General features: G+C 42.0%; 1 protein-coding gene across 1 annotated transcript; it reads left to right on the forward strand.

Moving 5' to 3' along the window:
- Positions 1–326: 326 nt before the first annotated feature.
- On the forward strand, positions 327–12,705 carry LOC306796610 (up-regulator of cell proliferation-like). Its single transcript, XM_079295636.1, has 4 exons — positions 327–424; positions 1,636–1,699; positions 1,829–1,943; positions 6,734–12,705. Exons 2-4 carry the CDS (start codon positions 1,694–1,696, stop codon positions 11,413–11,415), a joined length of 4,803 nt encoding a protein of 1,600 aa, XP_079151762.1. The 5' UTR covers positions 327–424; positions 1,636–1,693; the 3' UTR covers positions 11,416–12,705.
- The last annotated feature ends 11,205 nt before the right edge of the window (positions 12,706–23,910 follow it).

Here is a 23,910-nt window from a genome sequence, read left to right on the forward strand (position 1 = left end):
TGAGACACAAACAAAGTGTAACACATGCTGCTGCCAGTTCCAAGAGAGTGATCGCGTTAAATAAGCTGATCATCAAATTGGCACTTCATTTATAAAAGCAATCAATGTGGAATGTTGCTCATGTGAAATTAATTTAAATGTGTAATTGAATTTATTTTTTATGATAACAAAAAAAAATGTAAATGTGCTGCCTATGTTTCACAATGCAGTTTCCTCTATGAATCTTTGATTCCGAGAAACCACATGATCATGAAGCTGGAAAGTGAAAGTATCTCCCCCAGAATAAAAGGAGAGGTCTGCAGGGGCGCATTTGCACACGCGGGCTCGCTGCGTACAGGACACGCTCCTTGAAATGCTGCACCGAGAAGAAGCCTCTGCATAGAAAGGTTGATATTTTGACATGGCCACTTCTCTTCTATAAAAGGTAGGTCGCGCTATGCTTTTGATTTACCGTTATGTGCCGAATAAGAGGACCTGAAAAACTGGTCGAGAAACGCAGCGTGAATAACTTCCACTGTAAACTCTTTCAAACGTGACACGTTGCAGCCTCAGCCTGTGCAGATGCTGACATGATATGTTGTGGATTTTGTTTTTGACCGATCAACCCAAATATTTTGACTTTCACCGATGAGCGGATGTCGAGCTATTCAGCCACTCCTTGTTTTAACGACAATATATTAGACTATTCATTCCATTGGAGGTGTAAACAAATGAATAATCTTCCCTAGAAATGCTCAACAGTATCGCATTGTGACTCATGCTGCTTATGTTTGTTGAAGCGCCTCACAATTTAAACACAATACATGTTGCGGGGCGAGGCGCGAGAGGCGGGAGGGGATGGGGGCGTTGAGATTAGAGGACACGAGGTGATGAGCTGTGCAGGGGGCGTTGACAAAAAACTGTGGTCAAGTCGGTTTTCACCCGCCTTAAAAAATGTCAGGAAGTCAATGAAAGTTACATCCGGTTAGAGCCGATCTGTAGGCTACTTGTAGTTTGTTGACCTCTTTTGGATTTATTATGAGTTTGTAAATATATATTTATGTGGAAACTTGCGTTGTGTCTGTGAAACACTGTAATTTCTTAATTTATTAGAAAGATTTATATTTTCATGACCTGATATTTCCCTCAATTACTTTTATTATGGATACAATTAAAGTCTGAGAGAGTTGGAGACAAAACGCTTTTTACATAATTTGTCATCATTTTCATTCAGTCACGTGAGGCTGGTAATTCCCGAGTGTCGGGTTGATGAGTTATGTAATTTAAAAGACGCAAGTGACGGGAATGGAATTAAGAGACTTGGGATGTTCATAGTTCCACTAGGATTTAGCAAAGTCGTACATTTTCAGACCATACACACAAGATTAAAGATTAGTATAAATTATTGCTGTGATTATAATTTCATAAATCCTTTACATTCATACCCCTCATGGCACTGCACATGATAAGCAAGTGTATAAATGCACCCACAAGCTATGGTTCTCGTTGAGCTTCGTGTTTTCTGGTTTGAAGTGACTTCCTGGTTTTGGTCCATACGGCAGTCAAGAAGGCTGCGAGGCATTTTAAACTTTACCGCATATTGTTACAGCACTCAGGCAACAAAGCCTTCAATACTTGTCTCTTTTTTACTTTCAGTGAGAAGCTGTTTGAATAAACCCAAACCAAGTGTGGGGGGACTGACACTGCACCCACAATGGAGGTAAACAGCCTGTTAGTATATCTACAAGAAGAAGAAAAGAAAATGGAAATACTGTCTTATTAACTAATGTGTATGAGATTATAAATTGATTCAACACACATGAAAATGTCCATTTTCTCATGAATGAAGGGAGTCGGTGATGAAGATTCATCCGATGATCTTTACCGTGCAGGAGAAGACGACCCTCCATCAAAGCAGTGGTCCGACAGCAAGGATGACTGTCAACACGGCACGTGTGTTAAAAGTAAGTTTTATACAGTCTACTGTTCAGCAGAAAGGAACTAAATGATGTGCAGTCCATAAGTAAAACAATTATTATTGCTGTTGTTTCCACTGGGCCAAGCCCCACTGTGAAGATGACAGCCTGTCATGTCAACAGCTAGTCTGTCTACACAAGTCAGTAAAAGAAAATTATTTGTAATTGCCAAGTAAAATCTATTGAAATAATCAATGCACATGTAAACTACATGTCTTCAGTCTGTGGACATTGAAATGTGGCCGTACATTGTTTACTAATATATCCCAAATCAAAATCACATATTTACATGATATCTGGTGTTGGAGTAGATTTTCTCTCGTGTCTGTGCTGGTGTAGTTATAGTTATACGCTAAAGAGACTCAAATATCAAATAAAAAAATAGAGTTCTTGACATTGGATTGCATTCAGTACAGTTGAGCGTTTATTACCTCCATTCAACTGGTTTTCTGCAGTGTAATTAAAGAAACAACAGCATACATCTAAGGACAACACAGTATATCAAACTATACGATGACGAGGCAGTTATGTAATCAAATGTAGAGTAACAGCATTTATCAACCAGTATAATGCCCAGAAAGAGACTCACGTTGCCAGTAACGCATGAGGAAGCAGGACGGGAGACATGTGAGCGCCAGGTCAGTCTCCTGAGAACTGTCTCAAACTGAACTGTAATCAGTCTCCACCTGTGTAGACCTGAGCACACCTGGAGTCACTTACTCCAATCAGGAGGGTAACGGAAGGAGAGGAACTCACAGCAGGTTTGATGATGAAGCCACACTGCTGAAGTTACTGCAGGTTGAAAACTGCATTTGAACTGAACCTGGAGAGGCTCTCCAACGCGTCCTTTCAGAACAGACCGACACAGACAGAGCGCTTTGGGACACGATATAATATGTCAGGGGAAAAAAATGAACAACAATCGGAATTCTGACCTGTTCTTCCGTTTTTTGTTTAACGGCTTTAATGAAATAATTGAATGATCAGATGATACATGGACCTTCTTTGTAACCTGCACTGACCGTCACTTTTAAAGGTTCAAATATCAAACACTGCCATCAGCAGGTTTTATCAGCTGCCACTAATTTACATTGATTCTCAGAGTAATTAAATATCAGACCAAAATTAAACTTGCTGTTGTCAGGTTTGTGTGCATTCCACAAGCCAATTATTTTATTCAGCCAAAGATTGAGATGAAAGACGTGTCACTCTGTAGCGCCAATGTGCAACCATGAGTGGACTGTTCCAACAACTCCAACAGAGTGATAAGTCTTCTCTCAAGAGGATCGCTTTAAAAAAAACTTGATCGGAACATCCCTCGTGTTTTTTGCAAATTACGGTTTACGCAAACTTTATGTGCAATTTGGTTTCAATAAATAATGGAAGATTTTAACTTGTACATCTTGCTTAGAACAAAAGTTATGTGGAATGAAAATTAAAGATGTTTATGGGTTGTTCCATGTTAGTCTGCTAAACCTTAGAATGCAAAACAGTTTGCCTCCCTATGAATTACAATGATGAGTGACATAAATGTTCAACTTTTAAATGACTGTCAAAATAGAAAAGTTTCGAAACAAAACACAACTTTCCATGAAAATTGTTTTTTTTTTACAGCAAATAAAAAGTTCCTTTGACTGAAGGGTGTTATGATATAGCTGTGTTGACGATGACGTGATATTAAAACATTTTAATGTTGATATCATGTAAATAATTCACATGATACTAACGTGTAAAGAATCTATTGCTGTTAAAAAGTAACCGCTGAAGCAGCTGTTAGCAAATTTAATCCTACATCGTCCAATAGAGTGGACAGTAACTAGTCACCAAAGGCAAAATACAGCTGCAGTCAAAAAATTGAACAGCCACCTCACGAATGAATGAAACTATAAACCAGCACAAAATGACCATTACCAACATAAGCCACCGTGTTCTGAACAGACACTTTACAAACACCAACAAAAAGTAGCATTTGTATTTTGTAACATAAAACGTCAAACTTAACAAATGACTCAGTCCAGCACTCAATGTGTCTTTCATTTGTGGCTCGACTGCGCACAGGCTGCATATTAAGGTTGACTTGCATCAACATACTGACAGAGACACAAGGAGAATAAACACTCCGGATCACTGCTACACGCCATTCAAATATGGCTACAGTGCAGCATCGCTACCCGTGTTCGGGTAGAGCGAGCATGCGGCCATCTTGCTGAGGTTAAAGATTTTCTCCCTAATATCCCCAAAAATACAGTGTCAGTCAGGCTGTACTCTTAAATCATGCTTTTGTTCAGTTATAGTCACAGATTATCTCTCTACCACCCCACAGTATTTCAAGAGCAATTCATTTGCCAAATAAATAACAAAAACGCAAAATAAACTAAGTTCAATAAAAAGTCCAATGAAGTTTCATATAGTGTCATTCTCTTATCTTGCTTGTGATATCCACCGACAACATAATTGTTGCATTTATGTAGCGCCTTTCTGGTCTTCCGACCACTTGAATCGCTTTATACTCCACATGTTAACATTCACTCATTCACACACACATTCACACACTGATGGTAGAGGCTGTTATACAAGGGGCCACCTGCCCAACAGGATCTAGACATTCACGCATTTTAACACACGGCAGCAATTTGGGGTTCAGTATCTTGCCCAAGGACTCTTTGACATGTGGACTAGACTTCAGAATTCTAGCTCAGCAGCCAGACCCACAGCCGTTGGCCTTCCTCCAGGAGGTGCAGGATTGCACCGTCCAGCTGAGACAGTGCATCTCTGCACCATGGTTGGGAACCACGACACGCTCATTCGTGTCCCTTGTATTCATGGATAGCAGGCTGTGCCACCGCTAACCCGCCCTGATGGGTTGGAGGTGGTTGAATATTCTTAAAGGTCAATAATGCACATTATAACTGGGACTGGGCTGTGCATGCTGCATTGTGACTTGTTCGGTAAAAATTTGTATTGAGATAAATTACAACGTTATGATGTGTTCACGTGTAATCTCATAAAATATACTTTTGGTGAGAAACTTGAATAAATCCAGTTGTTTGAAGGAGACGTTTTCACAGCAACATAAATAGATATTAGAGATGACTTATGACCTGTTTACACGAGCTCTAAGCAGCTTATAATACATCAATTAAACTACTAATGACAAGATTTGTTTTAAGCCATTAAAATGCAGTCATTTATTTCCTTATCATTTGAATTGTGTTTTATGAGGGAAAAAACTACAACAAGTAAAGTAAAATGATAACAATTATAATTTTTTATGGTTTACAGACTTCAGAGTGGTTGAAATGATTTTTGGGATTTTGTTGAGACTTGTTGACCAGCTGCTAGAATCAGACAACGATATGAATCATCAATGATCATCAATTAGTATAGGCAGCAACAAAAACATGATCAGGGATCTCTAAAATTTATATTTGCTCCCTTTTTCTTTTGTGCTCCGTGATCCGATCCAAACCGTGAGTTTTATGGTCCGTTGCACCATTACTGAACAAGTTTGTGTATTTGAAAGGTTGGGAGTGATAATGTGTTGGTCAAACTATGTATACGATACATGAGGATACGATAAATCTGTCACAGTTCAGCTCCACACCCTCCTCACTGTACTTGTCAGTCAGTCCCGCTCAGTCTAAACTCCCTTCACCTGTTCACTCACCTGCCTCTGATCAGTAATCAAGCCCCTATATAGACTCCTGCCTCCCAGACACATTTGCCATATTGTTCTTCGGTTTTCTATGCCAAACTCTCCAGCACGCTCTCACGGACTGATCTCATGTTACCGACCCTGCCTGCCCCTGTTCTACCCGCCTTGCCTGACTCCCGGTAAACCCACCAGCCTTCTGACCCTGACTCTGTTTAAACTCTGCCTGCTGTATTTGAAGTTCATAATAAAAGCCAAAGATCCCTGGAATCCTGTGTGTTGCCTTTGGGTCCATATACAACCGGTTACAACATCGGGCAGACTGATTACCAAACTGACTGCCCAACACGTTACTTTTAGGCCTTGCTGCTGTGCAACAAAAGTTAAATTAATTGTATAATTTGGTGCTTTCATGTAAACTACTTGAATTTCTGTTGGAAGGGCTTTGGATTTTAGACACAAGACACTGAATATTATGAAAACAATTTACTCAATTAAATTTGAACAATTCAGTGTGAATTGTTGGTAGAAATTTAACCGTATGTTAATATACATTATATGAAACTTAAGTTTGTACAGAGCTGAACAGTGGACTACTATGGAGCCCCCCAAGCCCAAACAAGATATTACTTTATCTTAATCCTGCACACAAGACAAACAAAACTCTTTTTCTAGAGGTTTGCAGTTTCCTTCAGCTTGAATGCAAAGGCAGGGTGTGAAATTGTGCAGCAGTGACGTGCGGTGAGGTTCGTGGCTGGTGAGGCACCGACTCTTTCAGAGTCAGATTTACAAATGTATGAACCCAATAGAACCCATTACACAATCTGAGATGAGGCACAGCTCGTCGCTGCCTCACCTCACATGTCTCCTCTGTTTGAACAGAACGTGCGCAAATCCAGCGATTTTGATTGTAGAAATGCTTGAAATCATAGAGAAATTACAATTATAGCACAGATCAGTAGAGTAATTATTTAATTTGATCATGTGTTTTTTACTGTCCCTGTCGTGCATCATTAACAGAAATGTCAGCATACATTCTATGTGTCAATGTACTTTGGATGTATGTTTTGTGGAAACACTTGGTTGGTTGATTGGTTTGAAAGAACAAACATCTTCTTATCCACAGAGACACAACTAGAGACCTTATTGGAGGATCTGGGGTTGGAGCAGCTCTACCCTGAGAAGCTATCCCTGAGCACAATACTTCAGATTGACCAGAAGACCATCACTGATGAACCGGCCAAGTGTAATTCAGATCTTCCATGGTACTTCCTAAAGAAACTGATGATGGTTAATGTCACAGCTAGGAATGCAAAATGTACATCTGCATGTGAGTCAAACGTTGATGCTGCATCAGGAGAGACAGAGTTAGATTTTGATCATCTGTTTGACAATCTGCATTTAGGTGACATGCTAAACCCCCTTGACATAATCACTGCACTCTTTCTGTGTTCTGATGGTTTTGTACGGCAGGAAATGGCACTCAAAATGTCTATGTGTCAGTTTTCTGTGCCTCTGTTGCTTCCTAATTGTGACACAAAGCAGTGCACACTCATGCTTTGGGCCCTGAGAGACATTGTTAAAAAGTACAGACCTCAGTCCCTCTCAGAATCCAAAGGCTTTATTGAAGACAGAATTGTTCTCTCTGAATGTCCAATGATATCTTTTGTGAGACTGGGTGAGTGCTCCTTGTCCAAGTCAGAGATCCTCAATAAGCTTCTGAGCAATTCTCAGCAGTACCATGACACCTTTGTTCATCATAATATGGAGTGTGGTGACAGTCCAAGGAGAATATCCAATGGACTGGTTGAAATCACTTGGTACCTTCCTTGTGGGAACAAAAACATGGACGTCTTCAGTGAGCCAGTAACTGTAGCCAACCTTCGTGGGGACATTGCTTCATTTGAAACACAATTTTCATTTTTGTGTGAGACATCTGCAGCAGTTTTTGTGTTCTTTGACACTTTGGACTCTGAGTGCGAGCTGCTGACCAACCAACACCACAAGGCACAGATCTTCTTGGTTGGGAACCATCAAAGCAAGGACTCCAGTAAAGCTGCTCTAAAAAAGGTAGCAACCAAGCTGGGCTTGACTAACAGCAACATCCTTTTGAAGACTAAACAAATGAATGATGCAGACTTTGTCATAAAATTGCGAAACACTGTCGGCAATGTAGTTGAGAACTCAAAGATCAAGATGGGAATCGAGCAGATGGCTCACATTGCCCATGAACTGGGGATCTGGGTTGATGAAGACTCTTCAGAGTGCCAGACTGCCAAGAAAAATGCAGATGCCATCACTGCTGACATTCAAGATATCCTTGAATACAAAGAAGCTCAGCTGCCCTTGCAAGGCCAAATATGGAAGGAACTGACTCTCTTAGAGAAGGAAGAATTTCGACTTCGAAATGTCGGGTCTGAAAAAATAGAAGACTACAAAAGTAATCTTCAGATACAGAAAACAAAACTTAGAGAAAAACAAAACTCTTCCGACATTTCAAATGCAATGACATGTTTCATCAATGCAATATCAAGCCCAGGAACAGAGAGGTGCTATTTCCTGAAATGGATGCGAATGAACCTCGATAACGTGTCTCGAGGGAAATTGTCTGATCTCAGGGAGCAGTACAAAGAAAAATGCAAAACTTCTGAAAACAAAGCAGAAATCAAAGACATTGACAGACAGCTTTCCAACAACTCATTGGGGACTGAACACTTCTTCCGTGAAATGGGTCAGATCTATGAAGCTTCACTTTCCCTTCCAGACACAGACCCATCACGTCAACAATTACAGCATCTGCCCAAACTATGTGCAGAATTGTTACTTGATGGATTTCCTCTTGAGCTTGTAGATGGAGACGCATCCAACATACCTCTCAGATGGGTTAGTGACGTTCTTTCTCAGCTCAATGACTTGATGTCTCCTAAGAGCAAGATACTGGTAGTCACAGTTCTTGGAGTTCAGAGCACAGGGAAGTCCACTCTCCTCAACACCATGTTTGGAGTGCAGTTTGCAGTCAGCAGTGGTCGATGCACTCGAGGTGCCTTTATGTTGCTCATCAGAATCAATGAAGATGTTAAAAAAGTACTCAACTGTGACTTCATGCTGATAATTGACACAGCGGGCTTAAAGTCACCAGAGCTTGCACAACTGGACAACAGCCACGAGCATGACAATGAGCTTGCAACACTTGTTGTGGGGCTGAGTGATATCACCATTATCAATATTGCAATGGAGAATTCAACAGATATGAAAGACATCCTACAAATAGTTGTGCATGCTTTCCTCAGGATGAAAGAGGTGGGCAAAAAGCCCAAATGTCAGTTTGTTCACCAGAATGTGTCAGACGTTTCAGCCCATGACAAGAACTTACGAGACAGGAAACTGCTCTTGCAACAGTTAAACGAGATGACCCAGGCAGCAGCCAAAATGGAAAAGAAAGAAGAGAACAAGAGCTTCACTGATGTGATGGAGTACAGTCCAGACACTGGGAACTGCTACATTCCTGGACTCTGGAATGGAAACCCACCAATGGCACCAGTCAATGCAGGGTACAGCGAAGCTGTGTATGAGCTCAAGAAGAACATAATTAAAATGTTGGAAAGTTGTGGATCATCTGCCAATAATATCTTGGAGTTTACAGAGTGGATGAAAAGTCTTTGGACTGCAGTGAAGCATGAAAACTTCATCTTCAGCTTCAGAAACAGCCTGGTGGCTGATGCATACATGAGGCTGTGCACAGAATTCAACAAATGGGAATGGGAATTCAAAAAAGAAATGTACACGTGGGTTACACATGCAGAAACAAAGATTATCAACTTTGGTACATTTGCTGTGAAATCTGAGACATCTGACATGTCAGAATTTCTCACGCAGTTGAAAAGTGAAGCTTGCACAGTGCTGTCTAAATGGGAGACGACGCTTCTTGAAAATCTGGCAAAGTACTTCGAGCAAACAGAGGATCATGTCTATCTAGTTGAAGGATACAGAGAGGACTTTGCAAGCAGTGCAAAGAGTCTTCGACGAGAAATGGAGAGCTCTGTGTTTAATCAGCTCACAGCAGCAGCTGACATCAGACAGGGGATGGCAGAACTTGATAGAATCAAGGAGAACCACACAAATGAATTAGAGGGGAGAGTGTGTGCATTGATAGACGAATGTCGGGAAAAAAAAGTCAAGATGGCAGACAAAGAGCTAGACATAGAATTTGATAAGATGTGGAAGGAAACAGTAAATGAACTCTCCTTTTCCAAACAAAAGACCAAAAATGTCATCACAAATGTGTCCTACTACCTGAGAGACAATGTATCACACAAGGGGAGTCATGCATGTGAATTATTAAGTCAAAAAAATCTGAAAGATTGTGGACTGGTGCCTTTCAAATATACAGCGGACGGACTTTACAAACAGATAATACACACATTCAGCAAGTTCTTCAACATTGAAGATCACGTAAAGGCTGTACAAAACCTCGCTGACTGTATCATTGCAAGTTGCACACAGTATGTGACTGAAAGAATGGAAAGAAAAAACAATTACCATGACACTTACATCCAGGAGATCTTACACATGATTGACAAGAGCCTGGAAAACAATCAGAGTGTTAAAATAAAGATCGAGTTTGAAGTTTCTCTGAAACAGCACATCTGTGGAGTTGCAGCCAGACAGTTTCAGAAACTGCATGAGGATTTCATACGTGCGAATGATCCCTACAGATGTCTGAACCAAAACAAGGAAAAGTTCCGCACTGATTTTAAAGATGTGTTCCATGAACGAGACCAGTGCCAGAAGAAGGCAGAAGAATTCACGGATCGCTGCTTGAGGCCTGCAGTCGAAGACTTTGTCTACCGTTCCTTGGGTCCTGATATCATTGGTGAAATGAAGACAAACCAGACGTTCAGCACACGAATGTTCTTCCAGTCTTCAGTCTTACTGGATTTGCTATCAGAGAATGACTTTGAAACCTATCGGCACTACATTTGCTATTATGAAGAGTACGTAAAGAACTGGATACTCAAGCAAATAGTGGAACGCTTCTCAAAAGGGTCTACAATGTTTGAGTTGGAGGATAAACATGTTCAGTCAAGTATCAGGAGCATAAATGATGCTGTCAACAAAGCTAAAACAGAAAAGAGAGGCAACTTGAAGTCATTCATTCAAAATGTGTGTCAGGAACTTGGTGATAAACTGGTCATTTCCCAAGATGCTCTTGGTGCTTTCATGATCCTGAACAATGCTGACCAGGAACAGTTTGCTCACTGGCTGACTGAGTGTGTGAAGGACATGGCACAAGTCATTCAAGAGAAGTTTAAAAAAACAATCATCGAAATGAAACTAAAGAAATTAAATGTGAATCCTCAGAACGAGCTTTTCACCAAACTGATTGGATGTGGTAAACAGTGTCCGTTCTGCAAAGCGCCTTGTGAGGCAGGAGGAATCGAACATGGTGAACACTTTGCTTCACTACATCGGCCAGAGGGTCTGGGTAGAGTCATGTCCTCTGAGACAAATAAACTCTGCACTGACGTATGCTCTTCCTCTGTGATCAGTGGCCAGAGTTTTAGCTGCGCTGCTACAAATGGTGAATTGCACCCCTACAAGGATTACAAGGCCATTTACCCAGACTGGAGCATTCCTTCAGATGCAAGCCTTCAGGCATCAGACTACTGGAAATATGTACTGAAAAATTTCAACCAGCAGTTTGCCGAAGCATTCGCTGCAGAGCCTGCTGACATTCCTGCAACATGGAAACATATCACATGTAAGCAAGCAGAGGAAAGCATCAAAGTCTCCTTCAACACCAAGTGAGAGACTACATGCTTTGTGGTTACAGAGGTGCACATCCTCAAATATATTCATTATCCTCTCGTGGATATTTAGATCTTACTTGTTTTATATAATTTAGAGGAGAATCACAAATAAGAACATGACAAAACAAGATGACAAGGTTGAAGATATAGTGAGTATACAGATATATTTCACCACAACACCTTATAATAGGAAAAGATGAAAACCATTGTCGTGCTCAGATCACATTTAACATGTTTAAAGAAAAGAATCCACTTTAACTGTTTCTTTTGATGTGGAACATTTTAAATACTTGAGGTATTTGTATATTGAGTCAATTTATGTGTAAGGGGCACATGTTAGAAACATCCTAAATGTTTACAGCTTGATCAGACTTTGAAAGAAATGTTTTTGTGGAAGATGATTGTCATATTGTCAGTGAAAAGATGTACACTGTCAATCAAATGTCACTTTGTCTCTAAGTGGTATAATCATAACAGGACAGTTTTATCAGATTGAGTTTGATGTTGTTGAGGTATCCACCATGAATGTCCGAGACACACCACACCCTAAGAGCCTATCCCGGCAGCATCCTGTGATTTGAGCACCTGGCTGACTCTTATACAGAGAAGTCCTCGAGGCGTATTATAGTTTCACACCTAACGGACCAGTATGGGGCATGACCCCTGTGGCAACTAAGCCAGAGGTCCTATCTCACGGTGTTATTTTTGTTTCATACAAGATTGTTTATTCTTTTATTTTCCATTGTCTATCATGAGTTACGATCTGTTTATTATCAAGCAAAGAAAGCATTTTCAGATATCAATATACTCTCTAATATATAATATATAATCCCATATTGCTTAGAGATGGATCAGTTATAAAAATACTTTGTGTGACTTTCTATCATTTATTAAAATGTAATCATACGTCATTGTGATGTTGACTGTATGTTAAAGCTATGAAATAAGTAAACTTTGAGTTAAACTCACTGACATGATTTAGGTCTGTCAGAGGTGATAAGACGATGAGAACTGTCTTGTCCAATGATTTAAGAATGATCTGTTGTCTACCTTATGTGGACCCGGAGGTTGCAGAATGCGTGACACGTGAGAAGGGTACAAATATGGGGAGACAACAAAGGATCGGGGCTCTGGCTCTTTTGGGGTCTCTGGGAAAACTTGGTTCCCTGTGAACTTAGTGCTTTTGATATTTTGCATGATCTTTTATTTCAATTTTTTATTGTTCATTTTTGTAACCTATTTCTAAACCTTTTGTAAAACCAAATAAAACTGGAGTGGATTTTGTGCATTCCAACCAAAGTCCAGTGTTGCTCATCTCTGGTGGGGCCCTCGTAGTCTCCTCAAGGTAAGGGAGCTCTTCCCCGGGGATAGGCTGACAGTAGTACATTTATTAGACATGTGATTTGAATGACGTTGCTGCTACAAGCTAAGGTTAAGATGGTGTTATTCATTAATGTTGTGATTTACTAACTGGGTTGGCTCAGATTGATTTTGAAGCTCTGCTAACATATCATATGTGATGTTGCAGTGTTGGTTAATAATGTTTAGACATTAGCTGAATCTAAATTAAGGGTGTTCGGGCCAGGGCTCTGAAGTTGCCCTCAATAACAGAGCGAGGTTCCCCCTCCAGCGCGGGTCCACCCTGGAGTACATACAGTCCTCCCACACCTATTGCGCGCACGCACGCACGCACGCACACACACACCTAAATCCGTTGATATCCGGCAGTCGGGAAGCACGACTGAAATAAGTGATATGACGGTGGTATTAAGTTATCCTGGTTTTCGTCTCCCTACGCGGGCTGAGATGGTCTCGCGTGTATATTTTGGGGGGTGTGTTCGTTACCTAGGTCAGAGGTTATTGAACAAGCCGTCTCCCTGCGCTTCGAGAGCAGAAGCGCAATCGGTTACGCAGCTGTACACCTTTTCAATGTACAATTGTAGTCAGAATCTTTGAATCTGACCATTCTTTTTTCTTTCTGTGAATGATGCAAAACATTACAATTCCAATCTTTTGAACCATCATTCAGTGTCAATGTCAACATGCATCGGTGTAAGTTGTCTTACCTAATTGAGTAGAATATGTTTTGTTTTATTATTCAACTTTTTAAGTGTTTGGTTTAATTTCAATTAAGTATCTGGTTCCAAATATCAACATATTTAGGTTCATATCGTCTCTTCTACTCTTAAATATATGTATTTTTTTAATCAAATCAATTTTTTTAATCAAATTCCACTTACATTTTAAAATTATTCAAAATACAATTTTCTTTGTTAATTGAATTCTTACTTTTGTTCACGATATCAATAAAGAGAGAAAATCATCAGACTGGCTATGAATGTCTCTAATGTTTCCCAGATCACAATCACAGCATACAGTGTATAATAACTTCGAAAGTAAACAGAAATATCATCACCGCATTTATTGATATAGTTTCACTGTACTTTCTTTTTTTAATAATCATCTTTTTTTAAATTCCATTATTTAACATTTTTCTTCGTCTCAAGTCTTGGGTTTCTGAATTCAACAAAGAATGTAAAAACAAGACAACAGGTGCAACTTGATGCAATCGAGACCAAGCTGGAGGTGTGTGTGTGTGTGTGTGTGCGTGTGTGTGTCACTGTCTTCCCCATTGTGTGGCGTTAACATGTGCTGTCAATGCACCTCTGACCTGATAGAAGATCTCCAACTATCTCAGCGATATGAAGCCATTTTGGTTTGCTTGACTGCAGTTTTCGGGCACGTTGAAATAAGAATAAACCAAAATCCCTTCATAACACAGACGAGGCGAAGTGTGTGTCCACATACATCAGTCTGATCCACTGTTAAACACGCTCGGGCTCTACAAGTGCACTGGACTTTAAGATTTACTGAACATCCATCTCTCAACTGTTTGGAGCATGAAGCTCTCCACTGCTACATCACATCACTGTAAGGTCAACACAACCTCCACACCCACAATGCAACAGTGTGTGGAGGGAAGAAGTCAGACCACCTGTGTGATCTCATTTCTCTACGAGGCATCGTATGGTATCAAAGCCCTCATGTCTGTCCCACATGTGATCAAGTAGCTCCATGTAAACACTGCTACATGTGAAGTGGGAGAATATTTAGTTGGCTGCACTTTGTGTTTAGAAGTCCTGACCATGAATCACAGGCCACGCCCCTCCACCATTACATCATCAGCGGGTCAAAGCGGACTTTTGTCAGGGTGCTTAGCCTCTCATCAGCAGTATAGTTGGACCACAAGATATATTTCAAAATAAAAGGAGAAAACAAAGAAGGAAAAACTATACGCAGAGAAGTTGTTCCATCGACTACAACCCCAAAACAAAGAGCGATGAAGCCACAGTCTTAAATTAAAAACTAGCAGAGTTGACTACAGCATCTTAGGCCCTCTGTCGTGTGGGGCTGCAGTGAAGATGTATTTCTGCTACAGTGACGCTCCTGGTTAGAATCATGATGCTACAGGATGCCCACATGATTATGGGCAATGTGGAACAAACTAAAGAAAAAAAAGTTATTTTGTAATGGCATGAATAATTATCAGTGGAAAGCATTTCTTTACTCACTAATGAATTTGAAACCTCAATCTGGCGGCCATTTTTCTTTTGTTGCAAACTGCACCTGTTGTCTTTTGTTGTCACAAAATAGGCATTTCATTCATTCACTCATGAAAGAAAAAGAAAAACAAACAAGAAACTTAATATTTACAAATATTTTGTCTGTTTAATTCTCACACTTAGAAATGTACAGTTTTGATCCTTACATGTTTGGTCCTCCGTAGGACAGATAAGCAAGGGATCCTGCTGGCAAACATTGTGGGGAGAAAGATGTCCATGCCTTTGAATGTCTGCATTTGCTCGTGATCAGTTCATCCTCTCTTTTGATTTCTACATTTAAGGCTTTGAGTCTTTTTCCAATCTCCTCCCAAAGTCTCTTTTCCACAGCGTGCATCTTTCCTTGCCCTACTGTCCATCACCGGTTCCACTGCATCTATCCACCTGCACAACGCCCAAATCAGTTGTTTTGTGTTTTACATTGTGCACATTTCCCTTTCAGAGGGCTTACAAAATCTCTGACAGGAGCAGCCGGGTATATTCCTCTCCCTTCTGTCCCTCCCCGCCACCCTGTTAGGCAGCAATAAAATAGAAAACAAACAGGCTATAGCTAGAGCACAAGCAAAGACAGCACCGGTGACTAACTTCTCCCATACCGGACGTAGGCTACCACGTGTTCCAGCATTACCCATGACCCATGTTTAAAATCCGTAGCAGAGAATCTCAGTGAGGGAGAGTGGGGCATCGCCGAGCTGTAGGCCTGCACATTCTCCCCCGAATGAAAAATACTGAATCAGACACAGCAGTTGTCAACTGTTGTGGCTTTTACCCCGTTTGGGAGATCCGAACCCTCTTTTCAGCTTGCAGCAAACTGGAACGAGAATCCCCAACCAAGTGTGTGGGAGGGGGCTGACACTGTACCCACAATGAAGGTAAACAGCCTGTTTGTATATCTAAACAAGAAGAAAATTAAATGGAAATACGATCTTATTAACTAATGTGTATGAGATTATGAGTTGATTCATCACACCTGAAAATGTCCATTTTCTCATTCATGAAGGGAGTCGGTGATGAAGATTCATCCGATGATCTTGACCGTGCAGGAGAAGACGACCCTCCATCAAAGCAGCGGTCCGACTGTCAACACGGCACGTGTGTTAAAGGTCAGTTTTATACAGTCTACTGTTCAGCAGAAAGGCACTAAATGATGTGCAGTCCATAAGTAAAACAATTATTTATAAAATTATTATTGCTGTTTCCACTGGGCCAAGCCCCACTGTGAAGATGACAGCCTGTCATGTCAATAGCTAGGCTGTCTACACAAGTCAGTAAAATAAAATTATTTGTAATTGCCAAGTAAAATCTATTGAAATCATCAATGAACATGTAAACTACAGTCAGTCTGTGGACATTGAAATGTGGCCATACATTGTTTACTGATATATACCGATTCAAAATCACATATTTACATGATATCTGGTGTTGGAGTAGATTTTCTCTCGTGTCTGTGCTGGTGTAGTTGTAGTTATACGCTAAAGAGACTCAAATAAATAAAACTGAGTTCTTGAATTGGAATGCATTCAGTACAGTTGAGCGTTTATTACCTCCATTCAACTCCTGGTTTTCTGCAGTATAATTAAAGAAACAACAGCATACATCTAAGGACAACACAGGATATCAAACTATACGATGACGAGATAGTTATGTAATCAAATGTATGCTAACAGCATTTATCAAACAATATAATGCCCAGAAAGAGACGCACGTTGCCAGTAACGCATGAGGGAAGCAGGACGTGTTCAGCCTGACATATTAAGTTTACACAGAAACATTAAGGATTTACGATGGTCCATAAAAACACTGGGATTGGGCCGATTCAATTCTGTCACTCCCTTTAAAAAGCACTGCAATGGACGAGGAACGGTTGTTATCAATAAGACACCTCCTCATTTCACAGTAAAACCCTAAATAAGGTGGCAGCTGGCTGCAGGAAGATCGCCCAAAAGTTTCCTTCTTGCTGTTGGGTAAATTGTATGTCCTTCCGAGTAAATATCACCTTATAAAACAAGTGTTTTCTGTTTAAAAAGTACAAGCGTCGGAAGATAACAAGTACAGCTCACCCATCTTTGAAAAAGTTACGTCTCCAGTTTGATCTGGAGCTCACAGCTGATGGTTTCTTTACAGACGTTTACGTAACGCTTGCTATTAGGAGACGGTGTCACTCTGTCTACGGCCGACTTGTCTACCCTCATTGCTGCTGTTGCTGAATCATTCCTCGTTCAGCTTGACCCAACATTACATTTAATTTTGAACGAATGAAAGTGACGTTGTGACTCTCTTCATGCATGAGACAGACAGACCAAGCAGCAGCCAAGCAGGTTGACCCAGACTTCCCTCTCACCGGAAACATGTTCCAGCTCATTCTGGGGGATCCCGAGGAGTTCCCAGGCCAGCTGGGAGATGTAATCCCTCCAGCGTGTTCTGGGTCTTCCCCAGGGTCCCTTCCCAGTTGGACGTGCCTGGAAAACCTCCAGTGGGAGGCGTCCAGGGGGCATCCTAATTAGATGCCCGGACCACGTCAGCTGACTCCTTTCAACGCGAAGGAGTAGCGGCTCAACTCCAAGTTCCCTCCTGATGTCCGAGCTCCTTACCCTATCTCTAAGGCTGAGCCCGGCCACGCTACGGAGGAAACTCATTTTGGCCGCTTGTAGCCGTGACCTTGTCCTTTCGGTCACGACCCAGAGTTCGTGACCATAGGTGAGGGTAGGAACGTAGACCAACCAGTAAATTGATAGCTTTGCCTTCCGGCTCAGCTCCCTCTTCACCAAGACGGTCCGGTGCAGCGCCTGCTTTACTGCTGCAGCCGTACCGATCCGCCTGTCGATCTCCTGCTCCATCTTAACCTCAGTCGTGAACAAGACCCTGAGATACTTGAACTCCTTCGCTTGAGGTAGGCACTCCGTCCCCACCTGGAGGGAGCAATCCACCGGTTTACGGCAGAGCACCATGGCCTCAGATTTGGAGGTGCTAACTCTCATCCCTGCCGCTTCACACTCGGCTGCAAACCGCCCCAGTGAATACTGGAGGTCACGCCCCGAGGAGGCTAACACGACCACATCATCTGCAAACAGCAGAGAGGCGATCCCGAGATCCCCGAACTTGACGTTCTCCGCCCCCAGGCTGCGCCTAGATATCCTGTCCGTGAAAGTCACAAACAGGACCGGTGACAAAGGGCAGCCCTGGCGGAGGCCAACACCCACCGGGAACGTGTCTGACTTATTGCCGAGAATGCGGACACAGCTCCTACTGCAGTCGCACAGAGACCAGATCGCCTGTTGTAACGGGTCCGGCACCCCATGCTCCCGCAGCACCCCCCACAACAACCCCAGAGTGACCCGGTCGAAAGCCTTCTCCAAGTCCACAAAGCACATGTAGACTGGTTGGGCAAACTCCCAGAACCCCTCCAGTAGTCTTGCGAGGGTAAAGAGCTGGTCCACTGTTCCACGGCCAGGACGGAATCCGCATTGCTCCTCTTGAATCTGAGGTTCGACAAACGGTCAGAGCCTCCTTTCCAGCACCCTGGCATAAGCCTTCCCCTTGAGGCTGAGTCGTGCGATACGCCGGTATTTTGAGCACACTCTCCGGTCCCCCTTTTTGAAGATGGGAACCACCACCCCGGTCTGCCAGTCCATGAGCACTGATCCCGACCCCCATGCGACATTGAAGAGGTGTGTTAGCCAGGACAGCCCAACCATGTCCAGCGCCTTCAGCATCTCAGGACGGATGTCATCCGCCCCCGGCGCCTTCCACAAGGAGCTTTTTAAACTATCTTAGCGGCCTCTGCCAGGGATATGGGTGATCCTCCCCCCCCCCCGCTGAGAACAGCCTGGGGTAAGCCCTGTTTTCCCTTCCTGAGCCGTCAGATGGTTTGCCAGAACCTCCTTGAGGCCAACCGAAAGTCCTTCTCCATGGCCTCCCCGAACTCTTCCCATGCCCGAGTTTTAGCATCTGCGACCACCGCAGCTGCAGCCCTTCTGGCCTGCCGGTCCCTGTCAGCTGCTTCAGGAGACCCCTGGGCCAACCAGGCCTTGAAGGTCTCGTTCTTCAGCTTGACCGCTTCCCTCACCTCCGGTGTCCACCACCGGGTTCTCGGGTTGCCGCCATAAAAGGCACCGATGACCTTCCGGCCACAGCTCCTAGCGGCCGCGTCCACAATAGAGTCTTTGAACATGGTCCATTCGGATTCCATGTCCCCAACCTCCCTCAGGATGTGTGAGGAGTTATTCCGGAGGTGGGAGTTAAAGACCTCCCGGACAGGGTCCTCCGCCAGACGTTCCCAGTTCACCCTCACTACACGTTTGGGCTTGCCGGGTCTTTCCAAATGGTTCCCCCGCCATCTGATCAAACTCACCACCAGGATCAGTTGACAGGTCTGCTCCTCTCTTCACCCGAGTGTCCAAGACATACGGCCGCAAATCAGATGATACGATTACAAAGGCGATCATTGATCTCTGGCCTAAGGTGTTCTGGTACCAGGTACACTTATGAGCCACCTTATGTTCGAACATGGTGTTCGTTATGGCCAAACCGTGGCAAGCACAGAAGTCAAATAACGAAACACCACTCGGGTTCAGATCGGGCAAGCCGTTCCTCCCAATCACCCCCCGCCAGGTTTCTCTGTCACTGATAAACTGACCCGAAAACTAGACTGCAAGACTCCCCTCTCCCCATCGCTCTGCTTGTACTGCCCAACCACAGTAAAAGTGGTACTGAGCCAACTGTTGCCAAGAACACCGTCCTCCTAAACCAGAAAAACGCTAAACATCTGGAAAGACCTCTTTCTACACCACAAAGGGAAAACTGACTGCATCCATCAACTGTAAAATACCTCAGGTCAAGATGGAAGGATAATTTTCTCTGGGTAGTTTTTGTTTCCTCATAAGGGTGTGTGGGTGGCCAAGGAGGGGAAATTCCCACCTCACAAAGAAAAATGAGGAAGGACAATGAGACACAAACAAAGTGTAACACATGCTGCTGCCAGTTCCAAGAGAGTGATCATGTTAAATAAGGTGCACATTCTTAGAGCAAACTTATACAGTTAAATACTCAATTATAGAATTGAGTCTGAAATGTAAGCCAAGTTATACAACAGGTGTGCAAGTATGCGTGATGGGTCACTGTCAATACTCTCTACTGGACAATATGTTTTTCTCTGAGGCAATTGAAAATGAATTGGAACAAAACACATGTAAGTAAAGTATAAGCATAATTCTGGTGGAAGACCTCAATGAAAAAGAAAGATATTTGTTTTGAGACATATATATTCATTTTGACTTAGTTCTTTGAATTGTCATGTAATTATTACAATAAACAGTGATATTGATTAGAAGTCAGATTTTTGTTAATAATTATGCATATCTTTTACATTTGATCACATACACACACACACAAAAAACCCAACTGATAATCAAATCGACACTTAATATATAAATGTATAAAATCCATGAATTAAATGCCAATTTGAACTGATTAAAATACATCAGTTCAAGAAGAAAGGATATCTTTTCTGTCAGTTGCTTTTGTTTCCTCCAAAGGGCCTGGGAGCGGCCAAGGAGGAGAAATTCCTGCCTCACTAAGAAAAATGAGGAAGGACGTGAAGCATTCTGTGGTTTGACAACCTGACTGACACTTAAACAAAAGGAAACTTTTAGGATGCCTTGTGGTTTTCAATTCTAACTGACATCTTCTGCAGCATGCCTCTCGTAACCTTTAGCCATAGTCAGTAAGCAGTATCTCAAAAGGGTTATTAACTTTTATCCTAATTTAGACTCATGTAGTCTTAATTCATTTAAGTTTCATTCTACTTGTTAAGTTACGATTGATTTATTTCCTTTTTATTGAGCTAAGACCAAATTTTAAACTTGCATGGTTTTGTTTGTCATTATTTAATTACATTGTTACCGAGAGTTAATTTAATCATAACCTTCATGTGATTTTCTTTCATTTACCTACTGAATAGTGAAGATAAGTTAAAGGTAATATTAGTTTAACTAACTCTGGCCTGATCATTGTCAGAGTCAGCATTGGAAACAGGTTGTAAGTGCAGATACTGCAACAATGTGTTAGAGAGACATCCTGACTGATGTTTCACCAATGAAGGCCGGACAGGAACCTTTGGAGGAGGGCCAACAAAGAAGTGCTAAATAATAAGACTGACATATATTGTAAGACTACGTAAACAGTTTTATCATTTGACAAATCAAACAGTGTGTATGTTTGATTCGTTAAAGTTTAGTCGTCTACCACATATAGATCCGGAGGCGAAAGATGCTCCATGCAAGTAAAAATAGACCTGCTACTTGCTAAGGTTGAAATAGTGTTGCTCATGTTTATGTGATTCACCAAATGGATGGCTCAGATTGTTTGATGCTTAAACAGAGCTGTGTGTGTTTAGTGTACTATAGGGGTCATATTGGCATCTAAATAGGGCCAGGGTCCCGAAGCTGCCCTTCATAACCGAGCGAGGCTCCCAACACAGGGTTCCTCCTCCAGTGATGGCTCTTGAAACAGGATGTCCCTGGAGTACTTCCAGTCCTCCACCACCCTTCTGTTCTTCAGAATGACACAGGAACTCATCGAATCCAGTGAAATCCCAGCATAGGAACACTGCGATCATTACAGTAACAATGAAACCCGATCAAGATCCCATCAAGCAATTACCCTCTGTCTTCAATCAACAAAGGCATACAAATGATCAGCAAGGCGTCATCAAGTAGAATCAAAGCAGTCACTCCATCTCCAATACATATTCATCCAACAGGTTTATATCAAAGGCAGACGCATACAATCACACATGCAGAATATTCAACATATTGATCATTTAACTCAACAATGAGGAAACTATAATCGATGCAGAAAAAGCTTGTGATGTTTTAAGTTGACATTCTACATGAATTTGGACTCGGAGAGTCGTTCAGCACTTAACAGAACCCACAAATCTCACCACCAGAAACCATGAACTATTCAGAACAGTCTCTAAAATCTCAAACTACTTCATTAACTGATCCACATCAACACTATTGCCACTCTCCAAAAAGAGAGCTGGAAAGTGGCAGCCCTGTATCACCCATCCTTACCTCCACATGGGCACCATAGGATACAGATTCCCCCCAAGCTGTCAGAGCTAGTGCATTCAAGTTTAACCCACTTCTTCAAACAACTGAAGATGACAAAGACAGATTAATGAATGTATTCATCTTCAGAATTGGAAGAATTGCAGTCACCAAGATGAAAATACTTCACCAAATATACTATCTTTTTCAAATGATTCCAGTCCACCCACCCTCCACAACATTACTTTTATTTTTTAGCATTACTGGTTCAACTCTCTAAACTCAACTATTAAAACTTTTTCCTGGTAAAATGAAAACCGTAAACAAACAAATGCTATCCCTGGCAATTGAACACCAACAAATAAACCAACCAGATAGCTCATCCCTCCATTTATCAGCTCCTCCATAAAACACTATGAGTGCTTTCAAATAGTACGATGGATACTGTACAGCACAACTATGGAATAATCTGTAAAATACCTCAGTTCAAGAAGGAAGGATACTTTTCTCTGGTAGTTTTTGTTTCCTCATCAGGGCGTGTGGGTGGCCAAGGAGGGGAAATTCCCGCCTCACTAAGAAAAATGAGGAAGGACAATGAGACAAAAACAAATTGTAACACATGCTGCTGCCATCTAGCTGGTATCGCCACCACCTCCAGGAGGAACCAGACAATACATTTCACTTTACCAGGTAATCTAGTTCCCAGAAAGTAACTTCACAAGGCTGAATAAAAGGCGATGCCAGTGACAGACTGTGGCATTGCAGAGATGTGCAGAGCGTTATCCTCAGGACTAATACTTAACCTATATTGCTACGGTAGATAAAAACTCCTCGATTAAAGAACGGATACAGTTTGTACTATGGATAATCTACAAAGGTAGGCAACAATTTATTTGTAATTGGTTGTTTTTTCTTCTTCTTTTAAATAGTGTTCAAATGTAGGCCTTCCATAGTGACTGAATGCGTGTTCACACCAAACGCCGCATCATTCGCGCCGCCGGTCTCGCCGAGGACCATTTTGGTAAAGGGTCTCAATACTCCTAACTACTACCTAATGATCTTTACTAAAGCTAAATTGTGGAAGTCCCAGACATCCCGGGAAATTAAACGCCGTCATGTCTGGTTCATAACATTCTCCGGAGGAGCTCCGTGGATTTTATCGAGCTGTACTCACTGTGTCTAGCAAGCCACACGTCGGCTGTTTACTACAGCTGTATGAACCCCAAATGAACAGATTTGGCTGTGATTTAACGGCAATAAGCCGACAAAAAGGGACTCCGAAATAACTACGTAATGATGCCGATTTGTATGTTTGTGAATTCATGTTTAGTTAGTTCTCTCCGCAAGGTTTACACACACACACACACACACACACACACACACACACACACACACACACACACACACACACACACACACACACACACACACACACACACAGAGTTTGGTCCGGTCTCTGTTGATATGAGGTATCGTAGAGCTCTGGGTGAACCAGTGACGTGCGGTGAGGTTCGTGGCTGGTGAGGCACTGACTCTTTCAGCGTCAGATTTACAAATATATATGAACCCAATAGAGTAGATTAAATCACCATTCAATTGGCAGCTTGCACATTGACTGCTGGTTGTTTTTCACATCAGTATTCTTTACACATACATAGGTAAGGTACATATTTGATTCCACCGGGAGTTGAGGCAGAGGTACTGTTTGCTTCCCCTCTGTGCTTTTTCTCTGCGGTTTCTGTCAAATCAGCAAGACTAAATAGGTTCTACACATACGTGAAATACATGACCTATTCTATGGAAAGAAAGGACATACTGTAT

The sequence above is a fragment of the Melanostigma gelatinosum genome (assembly GCF_949748355.1).
Source record: "Melanostigma gelatinosum genome assembly, chromosome: 23".
NCBI lineage: Eukaryota > Metazoa > Chordata > Actinopteri > Perciformes > Zoarcidae > Melanostigma > Melanostigma gelatinosum.

Excerpts from the sequence above, each read along its gene's own strand:
- LOC306796610 (XM_079295636.1), top strand. Across the intron at positions 1,944-6,733 it reads ACACGGCACGTGTGTTAAAA|AGACACAACTAGAGACCTTA; the intron begins GTAAGTTTTATA and ends TCTTATCCACAG.